At 46.2% G+C, this 17,379-nt stretch overlaps 1 protein-coding gene across 12 annotated transcripts in view; it reads right to left on the bottom strand.

Annotated features, from left to right (window-relative positions):
- Nucleotides 1-12,397: 12,397 nt before the first annotated feature.
- LOC110530132 (3',5'-cyclic-AMP phosphodiesterase 4C) overlaps nt 12,398-17,379 on the bottom strand; it is a 63,237-nt gene continuing 58,255 nt past the window's right edge. For all 12 annotated transcript variants that reach the window (XM_021612968.3, XM_090182016.1, XM_090182015.1 and 9 more), the window contains 3 exons: nt 17,005-17,282; nt 16,121-16,303; nt 12,398-15,980 (listed from right to left, as the gene is read on the bottom strand). In XM_021612968.3, coding sequence (XP_021468643.1) covers nt 15,453-15,980; nt 16,121-16,303; nt 17,005-17,282 — 989 coding nt within the window. In that variant the 3' untranslated portion in view covers nt 12,398-15,452. The remainder of the gene's footprint in view (nt 15,981-16,120; nt 16,304-17,004; nt 17,283-17,379) is intronic.

Genomic DNA, 17,379 nt, shown 5'->3' with positions numbered 1-17,379 from the left:
AATCAATCTATTGTTCCATAAAGGGGTTTTAGGGGAAAGGAATCCCCCTCGTCTGAACAGCTCATGCAGTTTGCACCATGCCAGGACAGAATGTATGATTAAAGGGTTGTCTGTGATGGTTTTTCTAGATTTTCTGTCCCATTTGTAAAACAATTCTGCCCCAGTGTCATCATTTACTTCAAGCGTTTCAATGTTCAACCATGAGGGAGAGGGACCATTGTCAAACCTCTGAGCCAGAAACCTAGACTGTGCAGCCCAGTAGTACATTCTAAAATTGGGGAGGTTTAAGCCCCCTTGACGTAATCAAGGGTCAGTTTATCCAGGCCAACCCTAGGGGTTTTGCCGTGCCAGAAAACCGTCTGGTCAGCTTGTCGAGAGAGGAAAAGAATGCTGCGGGAACAGGGACAGGGAGAGATTGAAACAGATATAGAAATCTGGGCAGGACATTCATTTTAATTACATTGATTCTACCCAGTAGAGTGAGAGGTAAGTCCATCCATTTACAAAGGTCACTCTCCACCTTTTGCAACAAACTGGCCAGATTGAGTTTATAGAGGTTGTTCAGATTACCATCCACCATTATACCCAAATATGTGAAGACCATAGGCAACCATCTAAAAGGAAACTTGTGCTTGATGGTATGATGGTCAAACCGGTCAACAGTTTAAGACCACCTTCTCATTCAAGGGTTTTTCTTTATTTTTACTATTTTCTACATTGTAGAATAATAGTGAAGACATCAAAACTATGAAATAACACATCTGGAATCATGTAGTAACCAAAAAAGTGTTAAACAAATCAAAATATATTTTATATTCTTCAAATAGCCACCCTTTGCCTTGATAACAGCTTTGCACACTCTTTGCATTCTGTCAACCAGATTCATGATATAGACACCTGGAATGCATTTCAATGAACAGGTGTGCTTTCTTAAAAGTTAATTTGTGGAATTTCTTACAGCGTTTGAGCCAATCAGTTATGTTGTGGCAAGGTAGCGGGCTATACAGAAGATAGCCTTATTTGGTAAAAGACCAAGTCCATATTATGGCAAGAACAGCTCAAATAAGCAAAGGGAAACGACAGTCCATCATTACTTGAAGACATGAAGGTCAGTTAATACAGAACATTTGAAAGTTTCTTCAAGTGCAGTCGTAAAACCATCCAGCGCTATGATGAAACTGGCTCTCACGAGGACCGCCACAGGAATGGAAGACCCAGAGTTACCTCTGCTGCAGAGGATAAGTTCATTAGATTTACCAGCCTCAGAAATTGCAGCCCAAATAAATGCTTCACAGAGTTCAAGTAACAGACACATCGCAATATCAACTGTTCAGAGGAGACTGCGTGAATCAGGCCTTCATGGTTTATTTGCTGCAAAGAAACCACTATTAAAGAACATCAATAAGAAGAATAGACTTGCATGATTGTAGTGGGTCTGTAATGCGTTAGTTCTAGTAGCTATGTTGACTATGACGTTAATATGGTGACAACGATGTAGGCTGTGTGTAGAGATTAGCGGTTATTATATGAAGGTTTGGCTTGGAAAGGTTTTTTCGCTTGGTCACAGAAGCTGATGTGTTGTGCACTGAAGTCCACAAGCGAAGGGAAAAGGTGAGAGGAGGAGAGTGCGTAGATGTGAGAAGGAATTATACAACGATTAAAGGGATCGTGCTGTTTGTATGTGGCTACTATAAAAGTGAAATGTGTTTGCGTGTGATCAGGGGTGTATTCATTCCGCCGATTCTGTTGAAAAAAAGTTTATTAAACATAGACAAACGGAACGAAACGGGTATAAACATATCTGAATGTGTCCAGTAGAATAGAATGAAACTTTATTGTCCATCCAGGATGCATATATTTTTTCGGCATCACCTTCCATTAAAAGGATCACATATACATATTCTCACATCACACATATTTAAACCAGCCAGTCCATCATACTGCATACACTAAAAACATAGAGAACATTGATACATTCACTCACAACTGCACTGGACTGATAAGTACATATACCAATATAATTTACGTTGAGTTTAGTAGTCCAACAGCACAAGGAACACATTGCTTTAACACGTTCTTGGCCATGGGCATTCCGAAGCGCCAGCCAGATGGAAGCCTCTCGAGCTGACAATAACAGTAACCTTCTTGTTGGTTGCCTTGTGGAACAGACTGCTCAAATGTGCCTGTGGTCGACCAATTACTTTGCTGGCTGTGTTTACTATTTTGGTCAGTTTGCTTTGGCCCCTCATGCTCAGATTACCATACCAGACTGTCATATTGAACGTGAGGATGCTCTCCACCAAGGCGCTGTACACCCTCTCCAGAACATCCTGGATGACACTAACCCCCTTCAATTTCCTGATTAAAAACAGGCGTTGGCATGCTTTAAAAAAAAAAATACAGTCTTTATTCTCTGTAAAACTCAGCTTGTTATCAATTTGTGTATTTGAAACACTCAACTGCCACCACTGGTTGGTCGTTCAGAGAGAGTGATTGGGGCATTGGCAAGTTGTTGTCATTGATGATCAATTCCGTTGTCTTTTCCACATTGATATGGAGGGCACTTGACCCACAACATTCTTGAAGGTTGTTGGTCTGTTTAAAATAGCTGTCCCCATCTGAAAAAAAGTCCTATCAGAGCCATGTCATCCAAGTACTTGAAAAGGCTCACATTGTTTCCTTGGATCTTCATCTCATTATTGTAGATAGAGAACAACCACGCTGAAAGGACACACCCCTGGGGCGCCCCTGTGTTTAGGGTCAGTTCATCAGAGAGGGCCCCATTCCTGAGGACCCTCTGCGGGCGGTCAGTTAAAAGGTCCTTGATCCAACCTGCGAGGCCTCCGTTTACATTCAGGTCCAGTAGTCGTTTCAGCAGTGTGTGTATTTGCATTGTATTGAAAGATGAACTCAAATCAATAAATAAAATGTGTGCATATGATTTAGCATGTTGAAAGTGATTAGCCACCATGTTCACCAAGGTCAGGGTAGTGTCCTCCGTCCCCCTCTGCTCTGTGCCTTATAGGCAAACTGTAACGGGTCTAGTTGATCTGCTATGGACAGGGTAAGGTGCTTAATGATAACCCTTTCCATGCATTTGGCCAGAAGGGGCACGAGGGCCACAGGTCAAAAGTAATTTGGTGATCTGGACCCTGACTTCTTAGGCACTGGTACAAGGATCAACACCTTCCAGGATTGTTTGGCACTGTACAGGTGCTCAGCAGGAGTCGTGTGAAGACTCCAGTCTCTTCCTAACACCACCTCTTCAGCCTCGCTTCTTAGTTTCCATTTTTGACTTTGTAGAACAGACATCAGGCAAAGCAATGCTGTTTTCAAGAGTGTGAGCTTTATCTCGAAAAGAAAGCCGAAACTCACAGGAGTAGGGGATGGTTGTTGATTTACTCACTGAATCCATACAACTTCCGGTATAGATTGTAACATTTTGCGCATATTACAGCGATTAGGATTGAGAAAGTCACACATGCCATGTACAATCCACTTTCAAATTTGATCACACATTGAGGCTTCCGGGTGGCGCAGCACAACCGGCAGTGATTGTGAGTCCCATAGGTTAGGGTTTGCCCGGGGTAGGCTGTCATTTTAAATTAGAAAATGTTCTTAACTGACTTGCCTGGTTAAATAATTACATTAAATTGCATTTTGGTGCACCAGAAGTACATTCATTTCAAATGGAACTCTGCGTTTGCCTTGCAGCATTGCTTTGCAGAGGCAGTTGCAGTGCGTTCTGTGTGGCGCATAGATTTATCTAACATATGCGAAAAATGCACAGTATGCGTAGACGGCTTGACAGAAACGGTAGCAGAAGGTGAAGGTTGAACTTTTGTTGCACACAACAGATGATGCTGCGTACCATTTTGCGCAATGACACTGTTGGTGTTCAACAAAAACAAACCAAAATTTAGCAATATAACTATGAACAAACAAACAATTCAGGCAGGTGAGCTCCTCTGGGTCTGGCAGCAGTGCTCGCCCCCACATTGCAACTTCAGTAAAACCAAGGAGCTGATTATGGACTACAGGACTCTCGTTTGCAACTATTGGACTAATGATTATGTTGGCTAGCTGGCTATGGCTATCCAACACATTCAATGAATGTGTCAATGTCTGTCACCTTGATCACTCAAATTTCTCTCGACCTGTGCACCTACTTGTAAACATTCATTCATAGGCTAGGTTGTAGTAACCTCGTGATGGGTACAGAGAAAATGTGAGTATCATGTAGTAGCCTATACCTATCAATGTTACATTGAGCTGGGTGAATGGAATATGAATGACAGTCATCCAATATGCTGCAATAAAATCAAATTGTATTGGTCACATACACGTGTTCAGCAGATGCTATTGTGGGTGTAGTGAATGCTTGTGCTTCTAGTTCAGACAGTGCAGCAATGTCAAACAAGTAATATCTAACAATTTTACAACATATACCCAATACACACAAATCTAAGTAAAGGAATGGAATTAAGAATATATAAATATTTGGACAAGCAATGTTAGAGCGGCATAGACTAAGATACAGTGGGAAGTATAGAATGCAGAATATACATATGAGATGAGTAATGTAAGATATTTAAACATTATTAAAGTGACATTTTTAAATTTAGTAGTGTTCCTTTTATTAAAGTGGCCAATGATTTCAAGTCTGTGTATAGGCAGCAGCCTCTCTGTGCTAGTGATGGCTATTTAACAGACTGATGGCCTTGAGATAGAAGCTGCTTTTCAGTCTCTCTGTCCCCGCTTTGATGCACCTGTACTGACCTCACCTTCTGGATGATAGCGGGGTGAACAGGCAGTGGCTCGGGTGACTGTTGTCCTTGATAATCTTTTTGGCATTCGTGTGACATCGGGTGCTGTAGGTGTCCTGGAGGGCAGGTAGTTTGCCCCGGTGATGCATTGTGCAGACCACACCACCCTCTGGAAAGCCCTGTTGTTGTGGGCGGTGCAGTTGCTGTACCAGGAGGTGATACAGCCAGACAGGATGCTCTCAATTGTGCATCTGTAAAAGTTTGTTAGGGTTTTAGGTTACAAGCCAAATTTCTTCAGCCTCCTGAGGTTGAAGGGGCGCTGGATAGGGGGGTGCTCCCTCTGCTCCCTCCCTCTGTTTTCACTACAATCATGAAGTCCCCGATCATGTCCTTTTGATTTGTTGACATTGAGTGGTTATTTTCCGTGCACCACACTCCCAGAGCCCTCACCTCCTCCCTGTAGGCTGTCTCGTCGTTGTTGGTAATCAAGCCTACTATTGTTGTGTTGTCTGCATGCTTGTCTGCGTGCTTTGCCACACAGTCATGGGTGAACAGGGAGTACAGGAGGGGGCGGAGCACGCACCCTTGTGGGGCCCCAGTGTTGAGGATCGGTGAAGTGGAGATGTTGTTTCCTACCTTCACCACCTGGGGATGGTCTGTCAGGAAGTCCAGGACCCAATTGCACAGGGAGGGGTTCAGAACCAGGGCCTCAAGCTTAATGATGAGCTTGGAGGGTACTATGGTGTTGAATGCTGAGCTACAGTTGAAGACAGAAGATTATATACACTTAGGTTGGAGTCATTAAAACTCGTTTTTCAACCACTCCACAAATGTCTTGTTAACAAACTATAGTTTTGGCAAGTCAGTTAGGACATCTGCTTTGAGCATGACACAAGTCATTTTTCCAACAATTGTTTAGACAGATTATTTAACTTATATTTCACTGTTTCACAATTCCAGTGGGTCAGAAGTTTAAATAGACTATGTTGACTGTGCCTTTAAACAGCTTGGGAAATACCAGAAAATGATGTAATGGCTTTAGAAGCTTCTAATAGGCTAATTGACATAATTTGAGTCAATTGTAGGTGTACCTGTAGATGTATTTCAAGGCCTACCTTCAAACTCAGTGCCTCTTTGCTTGACATCATGGGAAAATCAAAAGAAATGAGCCAAGACCTCAGGCAATAAATGTAGACCTCCACAAGTCTGGTTCATCCTTGGGAGCAATTTCTAAATACCTGAAGGTACCACGTTCATCTGTACAAGCAATAGTATGCAAGTATAAACACCATGGGACCATGCAGCCATCATACCGCTCAGGAAGGAGACGCGTTCTGTCTCCTAGAGATTAACGTACTTTTGTGCAAAAAGTGCAAATCAATCCCAGAACAACAGCAAAGGCTCTTGTGAAGATGCTGGAGGAAACACGTACAAAAGTATCTATTGTCATGTACTGTCATGTTGTGTCTTGTTTCTGTCCTTTCTCTTCACCCTGTCTCCCTCTGCTGGTCGTGTTAGGTTACCTTTTCTCCCCCTCTTTCCCCCAGCTGTCCCTTGTCTTCTCTGACTACCTCGTTCACCCCTTTTCCCACCTGTTCCCTTTTTCCCTCTGATTAGGTCTCTATATCTCTCTCTCTTTCTGCTCCTGTCTTTGTCGGATTCTTGTTTGTGTTAGTCATGCCTGAACCAGACTATCGTCATGTTTGCTGCAACCTTGTCCTGTCCTGTCGGAATCTGCCGGTCCATCTGAGCCTACCTATGTTTGGTTATTAAAGAAGCTCTGTTTACATTAATTCGCTTTTGGGTCCTCATTCACGCACCGTAACAGAAGAATCCGACCAAGAATGGACCCAGCGACTTCGGATCCTCTCCACTCAGCCGTCGAGATCCAGGGAGCGATGCTAGGCAGACACGAGCAGGAATTGTCTGCTGCTCGACATGCCGTTGAGACCCTGGCCACCCAAGTTTCCAACCTCACAGAACAGGTTCACCATCTCCGCCTCGATCCACCGGCCACTTCCAGGGCTTTCGAATCTCCGGAGCCCAGAATCAATAACCCGCCGTGTTACTCTGGGGAGCCCACTGAATGCCGCTCGTTCCTCACCCAGTGTGATATTGTGTTTTCTCTCCAGCCCAACACTTACTCCAGGAGCACTGCTCGTGTCGCCTACGTCATATCTCTCCTTACTGGACGGGCTCGTGAGTGGGGCACGGCAATCTGGGAGGCAAGGGCTGAGTGTACTAACCAGTATCAGGACTTTAAGGAGGAGATGATACGGGTTTTTGATCGATCTGTTTTTGGGGAGGAGGCTTCCAGGGCCCTGTCTTCCCTATGTCAAGGTAATCGATCCATAACAGACTACTCTATTGAGTTTCGCACTCTTGCTGCCTCCAGTGGCTGGAACGAGCCGGCTTTGCTCGCTCGTTTTCTGGAGGGTCTCCGCGCAGAGGTTAAGGATGAGATTCTCTCCCGGGAGGTTCCTTCCAGCGTGGATTCCTTGATTGAACTCGCTATTCGCATTGAGCGACGGGTTGATCTTCGTCACCGAGCTCGTGGAAAGGAGCTTGCGTTCTCCATTGCCCCCCTCTCCGCATCACTACCATCTTCCTCTGCCGGCTCGGGTGCTGAGCCTATGCAGCTGGGAGGTATCCGCATCTCGACTAAGGAGAGGGAACGGAGAATCACCAACCGCCTCTGTCTCTATTGCGGTTCTGCTGGTCATTTTGTCACTTCATGTCCAGTAAAAGCCAGAGCTCATCAGTAAGCGGAGGGCTACTGGTGAGCGCTACTACTCCTGTCTCTCCTTCAAGATCCTGCACTACCTTGTCGGTCCATCTACGCTGGACCGGTTCGTCAGCTTCCTGCAGTGCCTTAATAGACTCTGGGGCGGAGGGCTGTTTTATGGACGAGACCTGGGCTCGGGAACATGACATTCCTCTCAGACAGTTAAGGGAGTCCACGGCCTTGTTTGCCCTGGATGGTAGTCCTCTCCCCAGGATTCAGCGTGAGACGCTACCTTTAACCCTCACTGTTTCTGGTAATCATAGCGAAACCATTTCTTTTTTAATTTTTCGTTCACCTTTTACACCTGTTGTTTTGGGCCATCCCTGGCTAGTTTGTCATAATCCTTCTATTAATTGGTCTAGTAATTCTATCCTCTCCTGGAACGTCTCTTGTCATGTGAAATGTTTAATGTCTGCTATCCCTCCTGTTTCCTCTGTCTCTTCTTCACAGGAGGAGCCTGGTGATTTGACAGGGGTGCCGGAGGAATATCACGATCTGCGCACGGTGTTCAGTCGGTCCAGGGCCACCTCTCTTCCTCCACACCGGTCGTATGATTGTAGTATTGATCTCCTTCCGGGAACCACTCCCCCCCGGGGTAGACTATACTCTCTGTCGGCTCCCGAACGTAAGGCTCTCGAAGATTATTTGTCTGTAGCTCTTGACGCCGGTACCATAGTCCCCTCCTCCTCTCCCGCCGGAGCGGGGTTTTTTTTTGTTAAGAAGAAGGACGGGTCCCTGCGCCCCTGCATAGATTATCGAGGGCTGAATGACATAACAGTGAAGAATCGTTATCCGCTTCCTCTTATGTCTTCAGCCTTCGAGATCCTGCAGGGAGCCAGGTTTTTCACTAAGTTGGACCTTCGTAACGCTTACCATCTCGTGCGCATCAGGGAGGGGGACGAGTGGAAGACAGCGTTTAACACTCCGTTAGGGCACTTTGAATACCGGGTTCTTCCTTTCGGCCTCGCTAACGCTCCAGCTGTCTTTCAGGCATTAGTCAATGATGTCCTGAGAGACATGCTGAACATCTTTGTTTTCGTTTACCTTGACGATATCCTGATTTTTTCACCGTCACTCCAGATTCATGTTCAGCACGTTCGACGTGTCCTCCAGCGCCTTTTAGAGAATTGTCTTTTTGTGAAGGCTGAGAAGTGCTCTTTTCATGCCTCCTCCGTCACATTTCTCGGTTCTGTTATTTCCGCTGAAGGCATTAAGATGGATCCCGCTAAGGTCCAAGCTGTCATTGATTGGCCCGTCCCTAAGTCACGCGTCGAGCTGCAGCGCTTTCTCGGCTTCGCGAACTTCTATCGTCGTTTCATCCGTAATTTCGGTCAGGTGGCAGCTCCTCTCACAGCCCTTACTTCTGTCAAGACGTGCTTTAGGTGGTCCGTTTCCGCCCAGGGAGCTTTTGATCTCCTCAAGAATCGTTTTACATCCGCACCTATCCTTGTTACACCTGACGTCACTAGACAGTTCGTTGTCGAGGTTGACGCGTCAGAGGTGGGCGTGGGAGCCATTCTTTCTCAGCGCTCCCTCTCTGACGACAAGGTCCACCCTTGCGCATATTTTTCTCATCGCCTGTCGCCGTCGGAACGTAACTATGATGTGGGAAACCGCGAACTGCTCGCCATCCGCTTAGCCCTAGGCGAATGGCGACAGTGGTTGGAGGGGGCGACCGTTCCTTTTGTCGTTTGGACTGACCATAGGAACCTTGAGTACATCCGTTCTGCCAAACAACTTAATGCTTGGCGCTGTTTTTCGCTCGTTTCGAGTTCGTGATTTCTTATCGTCCGGGCTCTATGAACACCAAGCCTGATGCTTTATCTCGTCTCTTCAGTTCTTCAGTAGCCTCCACTGACCCCGAGGGGATTCTCCCTGAGGGGCGTGTTGTCGGGTTGACTGTCTGGGGAATTGAGAGGCAGGTAAAGCAAGCACTCACTCAAACTCCGTCGCCGCGCGCCTGTCCTAGGAACCTTCTTTTCGTTCCCGTTCCTACTCGTCTGGCCGTTCTTCAGTGGGCTCACTCTGCCAAGTTAGCCGGCCACCCTGGCGTTCGGGGTACGCTTGCTTCCATTCGCCAGCGTTTTTGGTGGCCCACCCGGGAGCATGACACGCGTCGCTTCGTGGCTGCTTGTTCGGTCTGCGCGCAGACTAAGTCCGGTAACTCCCCTCCTGCCGGCCGTCTCAGGCCGCTTCCCATTCCCTCTCGACCGTGGTCTCACATCGCCTTAGATTTTGTCACCGGACTGCCTTCGTCAGCGGGGAAGACTGTTATTCTTACGGTTGTCGACAGGTTCTCTAAGGCGGCTCATTTTATCCCCCTTGCTAAGCTTCCTTCTGCTAAAGAGACGGCACAAATCATCATCGAGAATGTTTTCAGAATTCATGGCCTTCCGTCAGACGTCGTTTCGGACAGAGGTCCGCAATTCACGTCTCAATTTTGGAGGGAGTTTTGCCGTTTGATTGGGGCTTCCGTCAGTCTCTCTTCCGGCTTTCACCCCCAGTCTAACGGTCAAGCAGAACGGGCCAATCAGACTATTGGTCGCATCTCACGCAGTCTTTCTTTTCGCAACCCTGCGTCTTGGTCAGAACAGCTCCCCTGGGCAGAATACGCCCACAACTCGCTTCCTTCGTCTGCAACCGGGCTATCTCCTTTTCAGAGTAGCCTCGGGTACCAGCCTCCGCTGTTCTCATCTCAGTTCGCCGAGTCCAGCGTCCCCTCCGCTCAGGCTTTTGTCCAACGTTGCGAGCGCACCTGGAAGAGGGTCAGGTCTGCACTTTGCCGTTATAGGGCGCAGACTGTGAGAGCTGCTAATAAGCGTAGAACTAAGAGTCCAAGATATTGTCGCGGTCAGAGAGTTTGGCTCTCCACTCAGAACCTTCCCCTTAAGACCGCTTCTCGCAAGTTGACCCCGCGGTTCATTGGTCCGTTCCGTATTTCTCAAATCATTAACCCTGTCGCAGTGCGACTTCTTCTGCCGCGATATCTTCGTCGCGTCCACCCGGTCTTCCATGTCTCCTGTGTCAAGCCCGTTCTTCGCGCCCCCGCTCGTCTTCCCCCCCCCCCCCCCCATCCTTGTCGAGGGCGCACCCATCTACAGGGTCCGTAGGATTTTGGACATGCGTCCTCGGGGCCGTGGTCATCAGTACCTAGTAGATTGGGAGGGGTACGGTCCTGAGGAGAGGAGTTGGGTTCCCTCTCGGGACGTGCTGGACCGTGCGCTGATCGATGATTTCCTCCGTTGCCGCCAGGCTTCCTCCTCGAGTGCGCCAGGAGGCGCTCGGTGAGTGGGGGGGTACTGTCATGTACTGTCATGTTGTGTCTTGTTTCTGTCCTTTCTCTTCACCCTGTCTCCCTCTGCTGGTCGTGTTAGGTTACCTTTTCTCCCCCTCTTTCCCCCAGCTGTCCCTTGTCTTCTCTGACTACCTCGTTCACCCCTTTTCCCACCTGTTCCCTTTTTCCCTCTGATTAGGTCTCTATATCTCTCTCTCTTTCTGCTCCTGTCTTTGTCGGATTCTTGTTTGTGTTAGTCATGCCTGAACCAGACTATCGTCATGTTTGCTGCAACCTTGTCCTGTCCTGTCGGAATCTGCCGGTCCATCTGAGCCTACCTATGTTTGGTTATTAAAGAAGCTCTGTTTACATTAATTCGCTTTTGGGTCCTCATTCACGCACCGTAACATCTATAGACCGCTCACCAAGGAAGAAGCCACTGCTCCAAAACCACCATAATAAGCCAGACTACGGTTTGCAACTGCACATGGAGACAAAGATCGTACTTTTTGGAGAAATGTCCTCTGGTCTGATGAAACAAAAATATAACTGTTTGGCCATAATGACCACCGTTATGTTTGGAGGAAAAGGGGGGTGGGGGGGGTGGGGGGGGCTTGCAAGCCGAAGAACACCATCCCAACCATGATGCACGGGGGTGGCAGCATCATGTTGTAGGGGTGCTTTGCTGCAGGAGGGACTGGTGCACTTCATAACATAGATGGCATCATGAGGATGGAAAATTATGTGGATATATTGAAGCAACCTCTCAAGACATCAGTCAGGAAGTTAAAGCTTGGTCGCAAATGGGTCTTCCAAATGTACAATGACCCCAAACATACTTCCAAAGTTATGGCAAAATGGCTTAAGGACAACAAAGTCAAGGTATTGCAGTGGCCATCACAGAGCCCTGACCTCAATCCTATAGAACATGTGTGGGCATAACTGAGTCCTACAAGGAGGCCTACAAACCTGACTCAGTTACACCAGCTCTGTCAGGAGGAATGGGCCAAAATTCACCCAACTTACTGTGGGAAGCTTGTGGAAGGCTACCCGAAACGTTTGACCCAAGTTAAACAATTTAAAGGCAATGATACCAAATATTAATTGAGTGTATGTAAACTTGTGACCCACTGGGAATGTAATGAAAGAAATAAAAGCTGAAATAAATCATTCTCTCTACTATTATTCTGACATGTCACATTCTTAAAATAAAGTGGTGCTCCTAACTGACCTAAAACAAGGATTTTTACTCAGATTAAATGTCAGGAATTGTGAAAAACTGAGTTTAAATGTATTTGGCTAAGATGTAAACTTCCGACTTCAACTGTCCATCACTGGGCCCAACCCATCGCACCACTGATAGCTCCTGATTCAATTATTTTTCCATCTATCCCTTGCTAGTATGACTGTAGTCAACATAAATATGTTTTTTATTTAGAATGATTGTTTAAACAAGCTCCTATTGAAATACACTTAGATAACCGTAATGTAATTCTTGTCGTTGGGAAAAAAAACGTGTGTGTCATTGTAGCATTCCATGGTCAACATTATTTCCAATAAGCATCCATGATGTCAAAAGCATGAAGACTTTATTGAAAAGGTGGACAGGCGTACAGTAACAGTAAGCGTTTAGAAACCCGTAGTAAACAGTTGTGTTTAGATTGTCGAGACTGCAGACAGGTGTTCTGGGCCAAGTTTCCCAAAAGCATCATAACGCTAAGTTCAATTCAGCCTTGAGATGCTTTTGGGAAACTGGGACCTGTTCAGGAGAGAAACATAGAAACTGGGATCTCCCCTACTCTACTGATGTTATCCAGAAAATCCTGAAAGTTTGAGTATTTTTGCTTTCTTTAATGGCAGACATAGGGAAAACTAAAACATTTGGTTGAGTTCTGTAGTTGAAATCTGTCCCATTTTTTTTTTTTCTCTCCCAAAACTCGGAAGGTAGCTACAAATAAATACTCCGCCTCCGACAAAGTCTATAGTTCTTCATTTCGGACATATATATAGAAATAATAAATAAACTGTACACAAAGCATTGTGAGGAAAGTATACAAAACAATAAATGAAATATACAAAACAATAAATGTTAGACAGTCATTGCGAGGGCTGGTGAATTTTTTTTGTTGCATGACAGCTGAGGAAGGCAGAAAGGCTTGCTTGAGTTCTTGACTGTTTGTGCTCCTTAGCTACGTTATGCATGACACTGGATTCTCTCCACCTTATATCAAATCTAGGCTGAAAGAAAACATATGCAAATATAAGGCTCCAGAAAGTGTCATTTCTAGATCTTTCGTAAAAACACAACATAAATTTACTCCAAGATGGCGGTTCAACGTTTGTGTTTCGTCCACAGATGAGTTTACCTTAGTTACTTGAAAACTCTCCTTGTGAATCTTGCAGCAACAACAAAAAAAAAAGTATATTTATCAAAATATATTGTGGTTAGTTACAAAAAGGTTAAATTCCATAACCTAACAAGTCCCCTATTTCAGCTGCAGTGGTCCAGCCTGTGCTGTGAATCAATTGTAATAATCAGGCCGTATAATACCAGAATACAGACAGAAAACCAACGTGGATGAGTCAAGTTACATTACACTCAACTGTGCTGGAAGTGCAGAGACTGGTGAAAGTACCATACAGAGTGCTTTGGTTTCTTTACAAATTCAATTCATCAAAACGTCCAACCATTCAAACATACCACTTACTTTAAGACAAGTACAGTTATCGTGGGATTAATTGTTCTGTAACCGAAAACCTATTTGGACAGAACGAGTGCACAGGGAGGGAGACGTGATCAACAATGCTGTCAGTCAGTCATTGATGGAAACTAGCCAGGGGCAAAATGGAAATTACAGTACGAATTGTGTCATGCTTGCCTGGCACTTGTACTGTCATTGGCTTTGTCCCTGTGAAGAGCAGAATATTGACCAATGACAAAGGGAAAGGGGGAGGGGGAAACATTCTGGCACAGAGAACTGGCCCATGACAGAATTTCGCTTGAGTGGCACATCTTTCACACATCTCTGAAATAGTTTGGCAAATATTACAACCTTTTCTTCACAAACCCAGATGACATAGTACATGCTACCAATGTATCTTATTTAGTAATTCAACTGGTGGAAAATGTGACCAGTGGTGATGTTACCTGTGGGAAACGTGAGAGCTACTGTGTTGTAACAACAATAATGGACTTGAAAGGGCATTGTCCACAGACCTACTGTCAAACAGTTCTTATCTTAGTCCAGGTTCCCCCAAAAAAACAACCAGTTCTCCTAATGTGCCAGGCTATGTAAGTGCTGGTTACACCGTCCTCCAATGTGTTCATGGATTGGCACAAGCCCTTTCAAGCAGGGCATTGGCTGTGAGTTCAATTGTAAAAGTGCTAAAAGTGGAGGCAGGCTGATGAAAATGGTTGCCGTAAAGAGGTTAAAGATACACACACAATTACAGCATAGAGCCGTGTGTATAATACACTTTGAGTGACGTTCAATAAATAAAATCATACAGAAAAGGGTTGAAGTTTTAACCCAAAGTGCTTTGGGTACAATAAAACCATAGCTAAACCCAATCCAATTAACATACCTATAGCCAATTTACAGTAGGCATGGGCATTTTCAATGCCTTGAATTGTATTACACGGGCTGACTTCAATTCCCGAATTTCAACACTGGGAGGCGCCAGGTGCAAACAGCATAGCTTTGTCTTACTTTTATGCCCCGACAACGACTTGCTCAGGGTTTGTTTTTGTAGGTGTACACGTAACGGGTCGGGTTAGGACTGTGTGAGGAAGAGCGGACCCTAAACCAATTGTTTTAGAGTTTGTAATGCTGCTGTAGTGCTGCTGCTTCAGTCAATCTTAGCACAAGACCTCTTGCGAGGCACCTAGTAGCAGTTGCAACAGTGGTGCCCAAAAAGTATTGTTGCTGCATTTGAAACAATCTCTTCCTCAAACCATTCTGAAGGCCTGCTCTGTACTTTGTCCTTTTGTGGTACATATCTGGTAAGGTCTGCAGTTGACCAGTAAAAACCACTTCCTGCACTCTTTTGAAAGGCCTTGAATAAAATATCAAATCATCAACAGTTGTGAAGGCAGGCAAACATTGCCATTGGCCAAATTCCTGTTTATTGCGCTGTGTGGCATAAAGTCTCAAAAGACATTATGGCGTTTGTTGTTACTAAGTTCAACGCGCCGTCAATTGTTTCAAGCAGTCATAAGTAGTCAAAAGGAAGACGTGTCCCCGCAAAATTCCTCGCTCCTTCGCCGTAGACCTGGCTGTCAAAACAGGAAGGTTGGTTACCTCAGCGTCTCTTGAAAAACGTAAGCCAAACACGGTGACGCTTGTTCAACTCTGAAACATATCGGTAAAACACAAAAGACCAGCTCAAAAGCACGGTTTCCTGTTCTCTGCAACCTAACAAATAGGAATCGTGGGGCTCTCCTCTCTCCAGTGCAAGGTGACTGCTGTGTAAGTGCAGACTTCCCGAACGCACCCCCTTTACGTTCTCTACCTCAGCTTTGTCCTGCCATTCAGTCCAAGGAAGCCAAAGATGGGGGGTAAAGGGTTCAGGGGGAGGCACAGAAAATCAACAAAAAAAACGAACAAAAAAGAACATTGCACTGGTGTTATGTACCTAGCCTGAAGCGCCTCACACCGGCATTACCTTCTTGGTCATGTTCTTTGTCTTCGGCTGCCTCCTTGTCTGGGTCAGAGTCGGTGGACAAAGTCGTGCCACCGAGATTGAGGACAGAGGTGGCCATTTTGGAAAGCCCCTGATAGTGTGGGTGAGCAGTGGCAGACACGGAATGGAGTCTGCTGTCCGGGTCAGTTCTAGAAGGCTCCGCCCCAGTGCTACTGTACCCCTCCTCCTCTTCTGGGGGGCTCTCTGTGTCGGACTCGCCTTCCTCCTCTAGGGTCAGCTCAAACTGGAATTTGTCTCCGATGGAAGATCCACCCCCTCCGGACCCCATGGCTCCCCCAGGCAGGCCCACCTTGTCCTGGGCCTCGGGGGTAGGCGAGGGGCTGTGGGGGATCATGCTCTGGTACCACTCGCGGTTGTCCTCTAGCGTGTCTAGGATCTCCTGGGCGTCGGGATGGACCAGGTCGGCCCACGTCTCCCACAGAGGGTGAACGATGTAGTCTATGAAGCCCACCTGGAGGGGAAGAGGAATATATTCATTGACATAATTGCCAGAGATGCAGACCTTTATCCCGAAACAGACAGCGTATGTCTCTATGCATGTGGACATAGTGTGTATCTGTGTCTCTGTGCTTGTGTGTGTCGTAACCGCACCTGGTTCTTCTCGATGGAGGCGTTGTGTTTGTCACACATGGGGCTGATCTCCATGCCCTTGTCCCTCTCCCTGTCCCCCTGGGTGAAGAACTCCACCATGATGCGGTCGGTCCACTGGCGGTACAGCTCCAGGGGCTTGGTGGGGTTACTGAGGTCAGCACAGTGAACCATGTTCTGGAGGACCTGGAGAAACCCAAAACCCACTTCTTATTGAGCATTGAGGAATAAAACGGCCGTAGAATCATATCAGTCAATCAATCCAATCTATTTTGTAAAGCCCTTTTTACGTCAGCAGTTGTCACAAAGTGCTTATACAGCAACACAGCCCCCCCAAAAACCCAAAGAGCAAGCAATGCAGATGTAGAAGCACGGTGGCTAGGAAAAACTCCCTAGAAAAACAGGAACCTAGAGAGGAACCAGGATCCGAGGGGTAGCCCAGTCCATTTCTGCATGTGCTGGGTGGAGATTTTGAGAGTACATGGCCATTAAGGCCAAATCGTTCTTCAAGATGTTCAAAAGTTCATAGATGACCATAAGGGTCAAATAGCAATCACAGTGAGGGTGCAACAAATCAGCACCTCAGGAGTAAATGTCTGTTGGCTTCTCATGTCCGAGCATTCAGAGGTCGAGACAGCAGGTGCGGTAAGATGACAGTAATATGTTCCCAATGGTTCAGTTGGTAGGAGCATGGTGCTGTCAGTTGAGGTAAATGTTTTGGGGTTCAATTCCTGAATATGCCAAATACACTGAATGAATGGGTTAATTGTAAGAGGCTTGGGATGAAAGTGTCAGCCAAAATGGCCATATTATCATCTAATTCACGTCAGTTATGCTGAATACGAATCCCTGCTAAGAGAATGAATGGGATTCTTTCTGAGTCTAACCTGGATGCGATCTCCATAGTTGTCCAGCAGCAGCACTCCAGAGCTGGTCACTTTCTTGGTCTCCACCATGGTCTTCAGGTCCGCCAGCAGGTTCATGTGTTTGGACATGTCTGTGGCTAACACCATGTCTATGACCATCTTGCGTAGGGACTGTCTCTGTTTCTTGCTGAGGTTCTGGAAGATGTCACAGTTGTTCTCCTGCAGCAGCTTGAAGCCCACAGCCAGGTGGTGGTTCTCCAGGACTGACACATCATTATACATCAGGGCCAGCTCTGAGTCTGAACGGACACACAGGAGAGAATGGAACAGTGTTGGACAGACAAAGACAGATATATATACGCACACACACGAAGAGAGATATTCTACAGCGGGGAG

The sequence above is a fragment of the Oncorhynchus mykiss genome, chromosome 8 (genome assembly GCF_057628025.1).
Source record: "Oncorhynchus mykiss isolate SJ-2025 chromosome 8, ASM5762802v1, whole genome shotgun sequence".
Lineage (NCBI taxonomy): Eukaryota > Metazoa > Chordata > Actinopteri > Salmoniformes > Salmonidae > Oncorhynchus > Oncorhynchus mykiss.
The sequence above is the reverse complement of the archived record's forward strand: the minus strand, read 5'-3'. Positions and strand labels throughout refer to the sequence as shown.